Below are 14,288 nucleotides of genomic sequence, written 5' to 3' on the forward strand. Positions count from 1 at the left end.
GGCATTAGTAGATAATAGAGACCTTCCTCTCCCCCCCCCACCCCCCCTGCCAAATGCCTTAGTAAAATAAAAAGTTGACTACCTCATGTCATTACCCAACATTTTGTTGGAAATTTCACCAGTTCATGAAACCCAAAAAGCCTACATTTGTTGATCTGGAGAATTCACCCATCTGTGCACCCAATTATACACAGATGTTAAAACATCTGAATCCTGCCTTCTATGGTTTTCAGCTAATTATTTTAATGCTCCTAAAACCATTTTGTGGCTGTCTTCAAAAGCTAGAAGTGAAGGGGAAAGATTCAAAGTCTGGCGCAGAACAAATCATGTGCCTAAAATAGAGGTGTAAAAGACTAAGAGAGCACATTTCTATTAATGTGGGAATCTTGTTAATCTTGTTTCTGTATCATTTATGCTTACAAATATTTCTTGACCAGGAAAGTTATTTAAAGAATATACTAATATTCTTTAGTGGAGAAATTTTATTTTCTTCTGTTGGAGTGCTTCATAGAGTGAATAAAAGTATAGAGGCTTATGGCATAATGCCTCCTTTCAACCTACCATTTCAGTGTCCGTTGATTATTAAGAGCTTGGTTGTTTTCTTTTTTCTTTTGTGCAGTATTCATCGGTTTTGTCTTGCAACAGGTTCAGAAGAAGAACCCAGTCCTGTTTTGAAAACTTTGGAAAGGAGTGCTGCTAGGAAAATGCCTTCCAAAAGTCTAGAAGATATTGCATCAGATTCATCAAGTGAGAATAAAGTTTGCCCCACTGTTCATGCCCCCATCTCAGCTTAAAAATGCGTATGTGCTCTTCTGTGGCCTCACTGCATGCTGAAACTGCTGAAAACCCTAAAGGGGGGTTAACAGATGAGACTAACTTTTCCCAAGTGAGCTGAAGAGGCTCAGCCTAAAGTGGCTGGAACTTTGCTTTTAAAATAACACGTGAGGTTTGGTTACTAGAATACTAGGTTTCCTTGAAGAATCCCAGTTTGAGTGTTTATTCAAGTACAGTGAGTTTTAAAAGACTGTGGTAGCTAGTGGTTCTAGTGGTAATAACTAACATTGATTGAGCACTGTGTGCCAGGACCTGGCTAAGTGTTTTACATGCATTTTCCCATTTAACTGGCATAGGCAACCCTGTGAGGGACAAATTGTTACTCCCATTTTACAGATGAGGAAAGTGAAGTTCATGGAGGTAAAGTAGTTTGCTTCCTTTCATACAGCAGAGCTGGGACTCAAAATCAACAGGCTATTAACAAGAGCATTTATTAAGTGACCGTGTTACATATGACAGTGTTGGATGTCTGATGAATTTTTGCATGATATAGAGATGAATTAGTCCCTGGCTTCAAGGACTTTGCTTTCTCTTTTATGCCTTTTCATGCATTTCTTTTGGATAGTGGAATTATAAGCCCAAAGGCTATCTGACATGCAACACTTCAGGCACACTGTTCCCCACTGGCTGCTGCTTTAACTGGTGAAGGATTTCTAGAGTACTAACATACAGCGTAATGTATATAGGGACTTAGAGATTGTGACTTCTTGGGGTTTTGTTCTTAATATTTTTAAGCTAAAATTCACCCCTGGGATTACAGATGGTCATGCGAAAACTTATTGAGTGCGAGTTAACCACTGCCAAACTCATATGATTAAAATTGACCATTGTCATGTTTAGAATATTTTTACGCATCTGCAATTGAGACTGAAAACTCAGATTTTAGAAAAGAAAAGAAAAAAGAAAAAGCTATGCCACTAAACAATTCTTAAAATTCAGAGATTTTCAGGGCTCTGGGGGGCAATAGTCCCAGTTTGGAATGCAGTCCTCACCCTACCAAAGATCTTGGAATCTCAGGGTTGGAAGGGACCTTGAAGGTCACCCATTCCAAACTCCCCCCAGTGCAGGAATTCCCTCTAAAGCCCCCTTAACAGGTGGCCAACCCCCCACATCCGCCTGAATGCTTCCAGAGAAGGCGAGTCCAGTCCTTTGTTGGACAGCCCTGATTGTTCTTCCTGATGTTAGTGATGGGCCCTGAGGAAAAAAAAAACAACAAAAAACTCAGCAACAATTGTCCAATTTGGCAAACCTCTTGCCTGAGAAGCATGTGGCTATTTCCATGGCGCAGCTTTAAAGTACTCAGGAATGTGTAGGGTTAAAATAAAAAACACCATCAGCTGACGGGTATTCCTGCATGCTCCTTTCCAAATACCGATACCCACTCTCACAGTAGCCTGCCAAGATTCCACTTAGCAGCTGGTCCCCAGTTACATCTCTTCAGTTGACTTCCCAAGCAAGGCTCCCAGAGGCATACACAAATGATGATGCACGCACAGAAATATTTGTTAATGACCGTGGGTTTGAGAAGGTGTTAGTCATGGCTAGCATCTTACCCTTTCCAGAAGCATAAAGAGGCTGTTGCAGCCCTGTGCTTTCTCCTGCTGCCAGCCGATTGCTTGCTCTGAGCTAACCCTCTAACCCTTGGGAGTCCGTGTGCAGCAGTGTGCTGATGTAAGCTGCATCGGGGCTGAAATGGGAGCTCCCGCTATGGCACTGGCTCAACTAGCTAATCTAAAGAGAAAGTATTTTGGGGAAGACATCTTGGTTGCACCCCTCACCGCATCTTGACTAATTGCTTCCAACTCCGGGGGCTTCCAGGGACAATCTCACTGTTCTTTCTCGCCAAGGGTCAGTCGTTTTAACCATTTGTTAATTTCTCCTGCACAGATCAAGCAAAAGTAGATAATCTGCCAGAAGAATTAGTGCGTAGTGCTGAAGATGGTAAATATCTTTATGTATTTGCATGTCTGTCTGTGTATTAGGTTCTGGGATGGTTTGGGCAGTCACCGGGATGCAGCTGTTAGAGAAATAGAAGAACGTCATTTGTCGCTATGTGATGAATTGTGCCTAAGTTATTATAAAATGGTTCTGACTTGGTGCATTTAATACTGCTTGTATTCTTAAGGTTTCTGCTGGTGATACTGTTGTGAGGATCTCATCAGAGACCCTAGGGAAGCGAGGGTTTCTAAAAATAGGAAATTGTATTTCTATGGGTATGAGCAGATTTTTGCTACTCTGACTTGCAAAACTCCTTGTGAAGGCAGGGAAAGTGGAGTGGGTTCCTGGGTTAAGTAATTCCTATATTTGATTCTCAAGTCTCAGCATTTAGATCTCTCTAGGTATAACTGGTAAAGATTTAAGGTCAAAGGAAAGGGTTCCAGAACAAGAGTGGGGATCCTGCCTCTGCTCAAGTAAATAACTAAGTATAGACCAAGGGTGAAATTAACTGATTCTGAATTTTAAGGAGCCAGAAGGTCTTGCAGCTTGTCAATGGATCAAGTATTACTTGGTTCGGTTATAAAATGAATAGGGTAATAGTGGTGGGAGGGATGGAAATGAGTCTGATTTTTATGGCTCAGCATTTATGTAAACATAAATATAATTTATACTTGTATGCTAGAATTTTGGTTTCTAAGTTGCCTGCACTATAATGATAAAAATGTATATTAACTGAGCTTTCTCATGTAAAATGCAGCAACAGAGCTCTTCAAAGGTCATTCCTTACTTTTATGTAATAGTTTTGTCTTTCTCATTTTATGTTTACAGCCACCTCACTGAAGTAAGTGGGTCAGTGATTTTTATCTTCATTTTACAGCTAAGAAAAGCTCAGAGAAATTAGGTGATCTGTCTAAGCTCTTGTAGCTAGTCAGTCTGTGGGAGGGTGGGGACCGGCATCTCAGCTTCACTACTCCTAGTACAGTGCTCGTTCCATTTTCCATGCTGTGGCTTATTGAGGGAGAGGAAAGACACTGCACATCTCCTGTGCTGGATGTTGGATATTTAGTTGAACAGGAGACCTCAAAGAGGCTAATGAAGAATTGCACTGGGGAATGGAGGAAAGCAAGCTGAAAAACTGTCAGATGTATTCTGCAGTCTTAGTTGTGAAACTGACATTTGAGCTTTATTTTCGTGTCTCTTTCATCTTTCTGTTAAAATGGTATTTATTCTCAATGTTGCTCTTCTGAGTAGATCAAAAAGCAGATCAGGAACCAGATACAAATGAATGCATTCCAGGAAGTGAGTAGCAGGATCTTTCTCACAGATGACTAAATGTTGCCACTCTACATGGTGTTAAATGTACTGAAATAACTAACCCCATTAATAACGTAGCATTTATTATTATACTAAACTCTTGCAGCTTACAAAACTATTTCATTCTGACAAGGGTTTTATTAAAAATATTTTACCACTATCTGTGTTGAAAGATTAATTCATGATTCCACTGAGGGATAGTTATATATGTTTAAAATTTTTATGTATACATATGTATATGTATTATATATACACAAGTTATTGCTGAGTACTACTATACTTTTGCCAGTCTCTCTGCTCTTTGAGTCTTTACTTAAAATGAAGTTGGCACCTTCTAATATCACTTGGCTTTTATGTTGCAGTATGGTCTGGAGTATTGGATCTCTTATGGCCTTTACGCAAGGCTATAGACATGAAGCAATTTATAATGTATCTGGACCTAAGAAAGGACTGTACTTTGACAATTAGTATGTAGTATGGTCATATATGCCTCTCTACATTATCTATAGGAGCAAATTTTATAATGTGCAGGGTTTAAGCTCTGAGGTTCAAAACTAAACTCAAATAGTATAGTTCAATATATAAAGCAAGTGAACATCTGAATCTCAAGTCATAAATGTATGTGACAACATGGATGGATCTAGAGGGTATTATGCTAAGTGAAATAAGTCAGAGAAAGACAAATACCATATGATCTCACTTATATGTGGAATCTAGAAAAACAAAACAAAACAAAACACAGACTCAAAGATATAGAGAACAAACAGATGGTTGCTGGGGGGCATGGTGGGTGGGAAAAGGTTAAGTTTATTTTATAACTTAACCTTTTAAGGTTAAGTTATAAAATAACAAAGCTGTGGGGATGTAATATACAGCATAAGGAATATGGCCAATAATATTGTAATAACTTTGTATGGGGACAGATGGTTACTAGACTTATGGTGATCATTATATATGCAAATGTCAAGTTATTAATTAGTACACAACATAATATTGTATGTCAACTATATTTCAATTTAAAAAAAGAAAGAAATGTATGTACACTTGTGGTAGCTAATATGCATCAACTAATTAATATCCACCATGAAGAAAAGATAATGATTATTCACCATTTTCTGTTCAATCTTAAGACTGCTGTTCTTAACAGTGACTATTGTCTTGAGTACAAATAGTGAATTAAAAAGGTTTTTGTGGAGGCTAGCAAAGCATGCAGATATGCGTGTGTGTCTTCTTGACGTCCCTGTTTCAGGTGGTTTCATAATCCTAGGCACTGGAGGGTTGAAGATAATGATACACACACCTGCCCTCAGAAGTCCACAGAATTTTTAATAACAGTTTCCCAGCAGTCTTTGGATGTGCTGATAATTCTTAAAGAGAAGAGCAGCCAAAGGAAGGAGCCATTAGGTAGAGAAATGCTGATGCTTGAAAGCCGTGACATCTCATCTGAAATCTGAAACTTTGCTCATGAGGTTCTCCTGCCAGAGATGGAGGAGCTGAGCTTTGGCACATGACCTGACAAATTCTTAAGAACCACCTAGGAAAGAAGGCAATCCAGGCTTCAGCCCTTGGTGTGTGTTCTCTGTCCGGCTGCTGCAGAGGAAACAAGACTTCTGTCCCTCAGGGGTGTTGGGTAAAGAGGCTTTTCCAGTTGCTTTTGAACTGGCAACTGGATACTTAAGTTTGGGCATCCTAGTTTATCTTTCTGTGTTTTGTTCAACATTTAACTTGAGGAGTGAAAACAAAACATAGGCGTAGACAATGTATGCCTATATGTCTGTGTCTTCATACGTGACCTCCTAATTAGCTTAGTTATTGGTCAAGGGACATAGGCTAATCGTGTGCTAAATTCTGGGTAAATTAATTTCTCTTTTTTGTGATATTTTCCAAGATGACTCTTAATGTCTGGGCTGGGGTTATTCCTTTTCTCTAGTAAAGAGTGTATTCTTACCACAAGACAAAATGAAATGCATGATCAAAACACAAATAACTAAAGCCCAATAAATGTAAAACTGACTACATTTGAGTAACAGATATATACTTTTGAAAATAATAGGGAGTAGTGTTATGTTAAAAAAGTTTTGCATACTCATTGGGCTACATTGTGCCCTTGCAGGATCTCATCTTATACTGCTTCAGTATAAGTCACCTGAATACACACACACATGTGTTATTATTTAATGGGAAGTAATTAAAGTAGGTATCATCTTGTGAGACATCATAAATGCATTTTGATGCATTTGTGAGGCTAAAGCTAGGTGAGAACTATTATGTGAATAAGCAAATATTTAATATGTGTAGTTCAAGTTTCTGTCTTCCTTCATTAGATTTCTTTTAACTAAAGATGAATTTAGCTAATGCTCAGGACTAAATTTGAGGCTTTTGAGTTATATGTAGAAATAATAACAATTATTTTGATTTTTTTTGACAATTTGACCATTTGACAATTTTTTTTGACAATTTGATTTTTATTTATCTGTTTTCCTAGTATCTCTTTCAATGAGAAAGTCAAGTCAGTATATTTATATCACATTGAAAAGATAATTTAAAGATTTCCTATCAGATAATGTTTATTTGTTTAGCAAATATTTACACAAGGCCTAATATGTGCCAGACACTGTTCTAAGTGCCTTGAAAAATATTAAGCCATTCAATATAGAAGCTCTGATTCACCATAAGAAAAGCTTAGACATTGTCATTCTTAGGCAAAGAAGAAGAAAGTTTTCTAACTAGAGTTACACAAATGAGGAAGCGAATTCATCATCTTACTGTGACTTCCACACATATACTTACTGTATCAGAAAGAAACCATATGCTACATTTTCATAGTAAATTCTTAGAGTATCTTAAATTGAATCATTCAAACTTGGCCTTGGGATATCTCTGTTGAAAACTCTCTGAATTGACAGGTATCTAAATAATTTCTATTTTCAAAAAATAATTAGTTTTGAAATTGTAGTCTTTCACGACTTTCTGAGGGCGAAACACTCTTACAGGTAATCCCAACAATCACTAAAGAAACCAACCTCCTTTTAGACACTCAATAGCCAGAAAACTTTTATGATTGAGTTGTGTACAAAGATCCTTGCTATCTGATGAAATAGTTTTTCAGCCTGCAGCATGTTCAAAATGTAATATATCTCAAGGAGATGAACCAATAAAGTACAGATCCTGTGGTTCAAAGCTCTAATATGAAAAAATATAAGTTAAAACCAATTCACATTGGTAGTAGGTTTCAGTATAATTCAAATCCAGTCCTGCAGTCCAGTAAACCTAGTGGTTTTTAAATTTTTGTTTTCTATTTGGTTCAACTCCTTGCTAGTTCTCTCTCTATAATTGCATGTTGCTTACCTTATGGTCCTGTGCATGTGAACTACTATGCCTTTAACCAATTTACAAAAACATCTCTGTTCATAGACGAAAGAAAAGTGTGTTTTCAACTTATGCCTTATGTTTGTCTGACAACTGTGAGGATAATTTTGAATGGAAATGCTACTGTTTAGTTTCCACAGTGCCTTCACAACCTGATAATCAGTTTTCCCACCCTGACAAACTCAAAAGGATGAGCAAGTCTGTTCCAGCATTTCTCCAAGATGAGGCAAGTTTGTGTTTTGTACCTTCCGAAAAATGGAACCAAATAGGTGGATTTGCTATGCCAAGGTTGGTGTGTCTGTATGCAGCCATAGCAGAGACTGAAGAGGTCAGCAGGACTGACCTTCGCCTCTCATGTCAATAGAGGTAGTGTTGTTAGTCCTGGAACAAGGCAAGGCACATCTCATTTGACTCATACAGTAACTCTTATTGGTGGTGAAGTCAAAGTGCATAGATTTGGGAATGTGACTTTTGTTTCAAAGTGGGTACAAAATAAGAAATCCAGCAGAAAAATGTTGGCATGAGCTCCTCTGTAGTTTAGAGTACAGTTGATTTGTCAAAGCTTAGTCTAGGTAGCATGACTAGCTTGAAAGCATATGTTAAAATAGTAAAGTAACAGTGACATAGCAAACTTTATCGACATCAACTGGGGGTAAGCACTTTATGTACATTATCTCATTTAATCCTCCATTAACCCTGGGAGGTGGGCACCATCATCATCCCCAGATATTACAGATGAGGAAACTGAGAGTAAGAGAGGTAAGGTAACCTCACTCAGCTAGAAAGGGGTTAAACCAGCACTGGAGCCCAGATCTGACCCCCATGCTATTAACTACTATACCTACTGTCTCAAGTAAGAACATGACTATTACCTATTATTCATCTAGTACCTAGTAAGTACCAGGCACTTGATATTCGCTCTGATGTCTAACTCTCACAAACAAAATGTGGTAGGTACAAATTTCTCCATTTTATAAAAGAAGAAAGAGCCTCAGAGAGGTTAAGTAACTTTCCCCAAATCCAACAGCTACTAAAAAGTAGATCTAGGATTTGAACTCAGGTCCTTAACTAAGATTCCATGTTCTTGCAGCCAGGTAGTTAGGAGCCTGAGCTTTGAGGTTAGGCACTCCCAGTTCTGGCTATGCTACTAATTTGCTACGTGATTATGGACAATTTCCTTAGCTTCCCTAGTACCTACCTCGTTAGATTGTGAGGAGTCAGTGAGATAATGCAGGGAAAACACATAGCACAGTGCTGACACAGAGTACCTTAATGTTAGCTGTTCCCGTTTGCAGTTTTGGTCTGATTTTTAATGGTGAACTAAAAGCTTCATCCTTAAGTGTTCTCTTAGTAGATGGAATGTAAGGAAAGCTCTGGACAATATATAAATTACATCCCTCCTCCCCTACCGCCTGGGCACCGTTCTGTCTACTCTTGAGCCTTAGATGAACTGTATCTGCAAGTATTCAGCCCTTGCATATGCTTAAGAGCCCACATTACAGTTCCTTTGGAAAGAATCACTCGTTCTTTGAAACTAACTCATTAGCTGGAAGCCAGCATAGGCACCTCATGGAGTTCCTATGGTCTTATACCTTTGTAGATATGCTTTGGTCTTGGTTGGTCATATGAATGAACCGTCTAATAATTTGAGAGGCCAATGATACCTGACTGGCCTGATTTTTTATTTTTCTCCTCCCTTCAGTTTTAACCTGCTGCCTCACTGCTCCACACAAAAGACAGTCCAAATTGTTTGAGTTTGTACATCAGAGATGCCAAATTAAGCTGTATCATTTTACCTTTCAAAGTACCTGGGGTTGGACTGAATGTTAAAGGAAATGGGATGAAATCAGGCATTGCTTCTTTGTCCACTGTCCCTTTGAGGCTTAGTGTCAGTCACATTTGTTGAGTACCAACTTTATGAAAATCAGTGTTCCAGGTCATCAAGACAAGGTCCTATCCTTCCAATAATCACTAATGATCTGATGTACCAGGTAGAATGTATTACGGCTATGATAGGGGGAAATGGTCTGTAAGCATGTGGCAAGGGAGTATGATAATAGAGACATTAAAAATGTATAGATTTTTTTTCACCCTTGAGTAAGGATTCTTTTCTCATCCATATAAATCATAATTTTTTAACCCTTTTCTTAATCTGCATTAGGTTTGGCATCTGTTATATTGACATGTAATTGCATGGGCCCTGGAATACGTTGGCATGAACTAATCACTCCTCCATAAAGGTGTTTCCCTAACCCCAGGAGCCACTGAACTGCTCCATAAACTCTCTAATCCCAAAAGGAACTCATTCTGAAGCATAAATTCTTAAAGCTACCATCTAATAAACTATAGATCTAAATATAATAAAATTTATTATTGTCACTTTTCTTTCTTGACCCAGGTAAATATTTCCTGGGACATATTTAAAATAAGTATCTTGTTGCTATTTTTTTTTTTTTAAATTTATCTATTTATTTATTTATTTTTGGCTGCGTTGGGTCTTCGTTTCTGTGCAAGGGCCTTCTCTAGTTGTGGCAAGCGGGGGTCACTCTTCATCGCGGTGCGCGGGCCTTTCACTGTCGCGGCCTCTCTTGTTGCGGAGCACAGGCTCCAGACGCACAGGCTCAGTAGCTGTGGCTCACGGGCCTAGTTGCTCCGCGGCATGTGGGATCTTCCCAGACCAGGGCTCGAACCCGTGTCCCCTGCATTGGCAGGCAGATTCTCAACCACTGCGCCAACAGGGAAGCCTATTTTTTTTTTTATTTGTTAAAATCTAATGTGGGCAGAATGTACAAATCAATATACTTCCCTTTAGTAACACAAAAGATAAGCACAATAACACTATAGAAATACCTAAGAGGTGGTTTAAAATTATATATACACACATATATACATATGTGTAAAAAACTTGAAACACAGATCAGATTAGCATTTGTTTTCCCTAGTTTAATAGTGTCTCAAGTAAAATGAGACACTATTGATTTTTAGGGAAGTTAAGCCTATGTTAACGAGAGGAATTAGGCATGACATTTTATGATTTGATAGTAAATGTTAGACCATTTATTGCCTAGGTAAAGTTAATTTCTCTTATATATCAATAAAGTTTTCCAAGCAATATAAATGTATAATATTAAGAGAATGCACCTTGGGGCCACACCTTGTAGGTGAAAAAAATCGCTTTGTTATTTCAGTACCTAACCACTGCTCTCCTCCTAAGATGAGGTCCAAGGCAGACCACCCACCCCATCTTGAATACCATTCCTTGGCAGTTAGCACTTTGACCTTGGAAAATGTCATAGATCAGTGGGATACCAAGATATTATCTTTATCTAAACAGATTTTGATCTTGACTCATTCTGAATTTAAATTTTGTATATATTGTATGATGTTTTGTAGAGTGATGACAGAGAAACAGATACAGCATCAGAAGGCAGTTACCAGCTCAGCAGACACAAGAAGAGCCCGAGCTCTTTAACCAATCTTAGCAGCTCCTCTGGCATGACGTCCTTGTCTTCTGTATGTAAACAAAGGCTTCATGTTAATATCCCTCTGCTTCTGCGAACCTTGCTCCCCCATGCTCCTGCTACTGTAAAAGGGCCTTTTGTTGTATTTCTCAGATTCCAGGGGCATGAGAGCTTTTTCTCTAACCCACAGTTGGCTTCTGGCTAGCTAAATCTTCCTTTTTCTCTGTTTTAATCACAAGAGAGTTCATATCCAAAATAAATAAATATGGTTTTTTGGATGTAAGTACTTAAAAAATAAACCTAAATTACCAACAAGATGAACCACTAAATTTTTCTGTGCAACAAATGGGGTAGCTATCACAAGGTATGCTTATATCTGATATGCTTTTATATACTGTGTGCAGGTATAGAATTGTACCTCTCTTTTAGCAAGACTTTTATTCTGATGAATGAAAGTACTGATTCACATAAAAGAATAGGAGAGGCGATTCTTTGCCCCATACAGGGATTCAGAATGGAGTTTTCAAAGGAAAGCTCCCTAAGTGTAGTTGCTCAGATTTGATTTAGAGAATTTGACTTTACACAGAACTTTCATAAAGTGAGGTAGTTTTGTGTGTGCATGTAAGATGTGTGTAGAAATATATATGTAAATACGTCCACATACACTTATCCAAATATCTCTGATACACATACACATGCACATATCTCACCAGGTATGCTAAACAAATGATAAATCTGCGCTTAAATTCTTACTAGCCTTGCATTTTTCAAACTCTTTGTTAAAAAATCTATTTAAATTGAATTTCTGCTGATGACAATCAAATGTGTGACCTTGGGAAGGCTTTAAACTTCCTTCATCAATCATCCATTTTCTGCCCTTCCTGACCTCTAAAAGTGTATGGCTCAGTAAGCATTTTCTTAGATTCAGTGGATGGGTAACACAGTAAAATTCCTTTTTAGTGCCTTGGAAATTTGATAGAGCAATGTGTCACTGTGATTTGTGTGCCTGGGGTTTCTCACATCCTCTTTCTTTAACACTTTAAATTCTAAGCATGCCTAAAAATGGAACTCTGAATGCCCCCTACCATAAAATCACCCTGCTTTGAAATGAGTCAGCATCTAAAAAACTTTGCATTTCACTTTTCATCTATGTCTCTTAGAAGCAATTTTTGGTAAACACTAGTCATCATGTCATGTATATCATGTCAGGTTGTCTGTGTTGGTACGCTTTTTTGATGCCGTATTAAATTAACTGCTTTTATATGCAAACTAGAGAAATAATGGCAAGCAAAGATTACATCCATGATCCTTGTGTTGGGTTCAAGAATGAGATAGCGACAAACACTGCCTGTTTCCGACGCTTTCAGGTGAGCGGCAGTGTGATGAGTGTTTATAGTGGAGACTTTGGCAATCTGGAAGTGAAGGGAAATATTCAGTTTGCAATCGACTACGTGGACTCACTGAAGGAGTTGCATGTCTTTGTGGCCCAGTGTAAAGACTTAGCAGCAGCAGATATTAAAAAACAGCGTTCGGACCCGTAAGTACATTTTGGAGTCACTATTTTCTCTTCGTTACTCTTAATCTTGTAGAAATTGGGAAGGAAAGAAAGTAATTGAAGGGAGGGTATGTGTGTGACTGTGTTAAAAGGAATGTTTGGGAAAAAAAGTTGGGGGGAAATGCTGTTTACTTTATAGATTCATACGCCAAACCTACTAAATTATAAAAATATCAGAGAAGCACAAAATGTTTCAAGTTGGAAGGGACCTTTGAGGTCATTTTGTCCTGATTCCTTCTTTTTACAGATAAGGAAACAAGGGACAGAGAAGATAAGCGACTGTTTACATAAATTTAGCAGCAAAATGAGGAATGATGGATTGAGCCCCAATCTCTCTCCACACACTTTCAAACTTTCTCTAAGATTAGGGACACGTGGGACATACTTTATAATGCTCTGTGGTGCAGAAATAGTTAAGATTCTAGAATAAGGTAGTTTCCATATTTAAATCATATTCTATAGAACTTTAGGGGGAATTACCAATTCATCTTTGAAATCACAGGTTTAATTGCATTTCAGTTTAGTTACAAAGTTGAATGGTATTCCCTATTTATCCCTATGCAGAAGTCTGATTCTTAATTATTTTGCTAGCATAAACCCAATCCTAAAAGGAACTGGGCTTAATAGCCTTTTCGTTTCTTTTCTTTTTCTTCTTCTTTTTTTTTTAACATTCATATGGCTTGATTAGGTATGTACCAGATTATTTTTTTTCAAAAGACAGTCACAAAAACTTTTTTAATTCTGCAAGCATCAAAGCCTTTTCTTAATAGGAAACTAGCCAATAGAATTAAGCATCACCTTAGAGGTCTGTCGTCTTCCCCTTGCCCCACATTAGTTAAGGTCAAAGGAAGAAAGGAATTCAGGAAATATCCCTTAAAAATCTTCAAAACAATATCAAATTATCAATTCCACTGAAATCACTTTAAAAGCTTAAGTGTGAAGGTGTTGGTGAGAGCATTTATTACATACTGCTTTTCCTAGTGTCATGAAATAATTATTTCTATCAATTTCCGAGGCATTTTTAAAAGTGGAGGTAGACACATCACTTTTATTTTCTCTAACCTTCTTGTCTGTTCAATTCTCTTTTTAGATATGTAAAGACTTATCTGTTACCAGACAAGGGCAAAATGGGCAAGAAGAAAACGCTTGTAGCGAAGAAAACGTTGAATCCTGTGTATAATGAGATACTGCGGGTATCTATGACCTCTCTATCTAGGAAAATCCTAAATGGTTACCTATGCATTTAAAAGGCCATGTCATCTTGGGTAGTATCTCTACAGAGGAAGTCAGTCACCACGAGAACGAGAACGAGAGAAGGAAATGAATAACCATTTTCTGAGAATCTGCTTTGTATGAGATGATGCACCGTGACTGTTGTATGCATTATCTCATGCATGCCCTCCATACCCTGCCAGGGGGATAGTATTATATGCGTCTCACAGATCAGGCAAATGAAGCTTAGAGAAATAAAGGAACTTGCTCAAGGATACACAGCTGATAAAGTTGAGCATTGCCGCCAAAACAATCTTATAAAAACCTAATTCTGATCATGTTATTTCTTTGCTTAAAATATTTGAGGATTCCCATTATACTTAGGGTCAAGTACACCCATCTTAACACACACACCACTCCCTTGATAACCTGAGCTCCAGTCTCATCATTCCACTTTCATAGTCTTTCTTCAGATCACCCTGATTCCTTTCTGTTCTTTTGGAGGAACTACATTTTCTCACACTGCTGGGACTTTCTGTTCCTTCAGACTGGGATATTCTTCCCCACATTCTGTCCATAACTACTTCCCACAGCCTGAAATGCCT

The 14,288-nt window shown here is 38.0% G+C and overlaps 1 protein-coding gene across 14 annotated transcripts in view; it reads left to right on the forward strand.

Annotated features, from left to right (window-relative positions):
- The window catches only part of SYTL2 (synaptotagmin like 2), a 100,472-nt gene that overhangs the window by 77,032 nt on the left and 9,152 nt on the right, over positions 1-14,288 (forward strand). For 5 of the 14 annotated variants that reach the window (XM_036859636.1, XM_036859635.1, XM_036859641.1 and 2 more), the window contains 7 exons: positions 646-747; positions 2,722-2,775; positions 4,024-4,071; positions 7,587-7,681; positions 10,849-10,968; positions 12,284-12,453; positions 13,562-13,664. In XM_036859636.1, coding sequence (XP_036715531.1) covers positions 646-747; positions 2,722-2,775; positions 4,024-4,071; positions 7,587-7,681; positions 10,849-10,968; positions 12,284-12,453; positions 13,562-13,664 — 692 coding nt within the window. Of the gene's footprint in view, positions 1-645; positions 748-1,952; positions 2,683-2,721; positions 2,776-4,023; positions 4,072-7,586; positions 7,682-10,848; positions 10,969-12,283; positions 12,454-13,561; positions 13,665-14,288 lie in introns of those variants that run through there. The other 9 variants (XM_036859637.1, XM_036859643.1, XM_036859638.1 and 6 more) reach the window with 5 other exon arrangements.

This window comes from Balaenoptera musculus, chromosome 8 (genome assembly GCF_009873245.2).
Source record: "Balaenoptera musculus isolate JJ_BM4_2016_0621 chromosome 8, mBalMus1.pri.v3, whole genome shotgun sequence".
Lineage (NCBI taxonomy): Eukaryota > Metazoa > Chordata > Mammalia > Artiodactyla > Balaenopteridae > Balaenoptera > Balaenoptera musculus.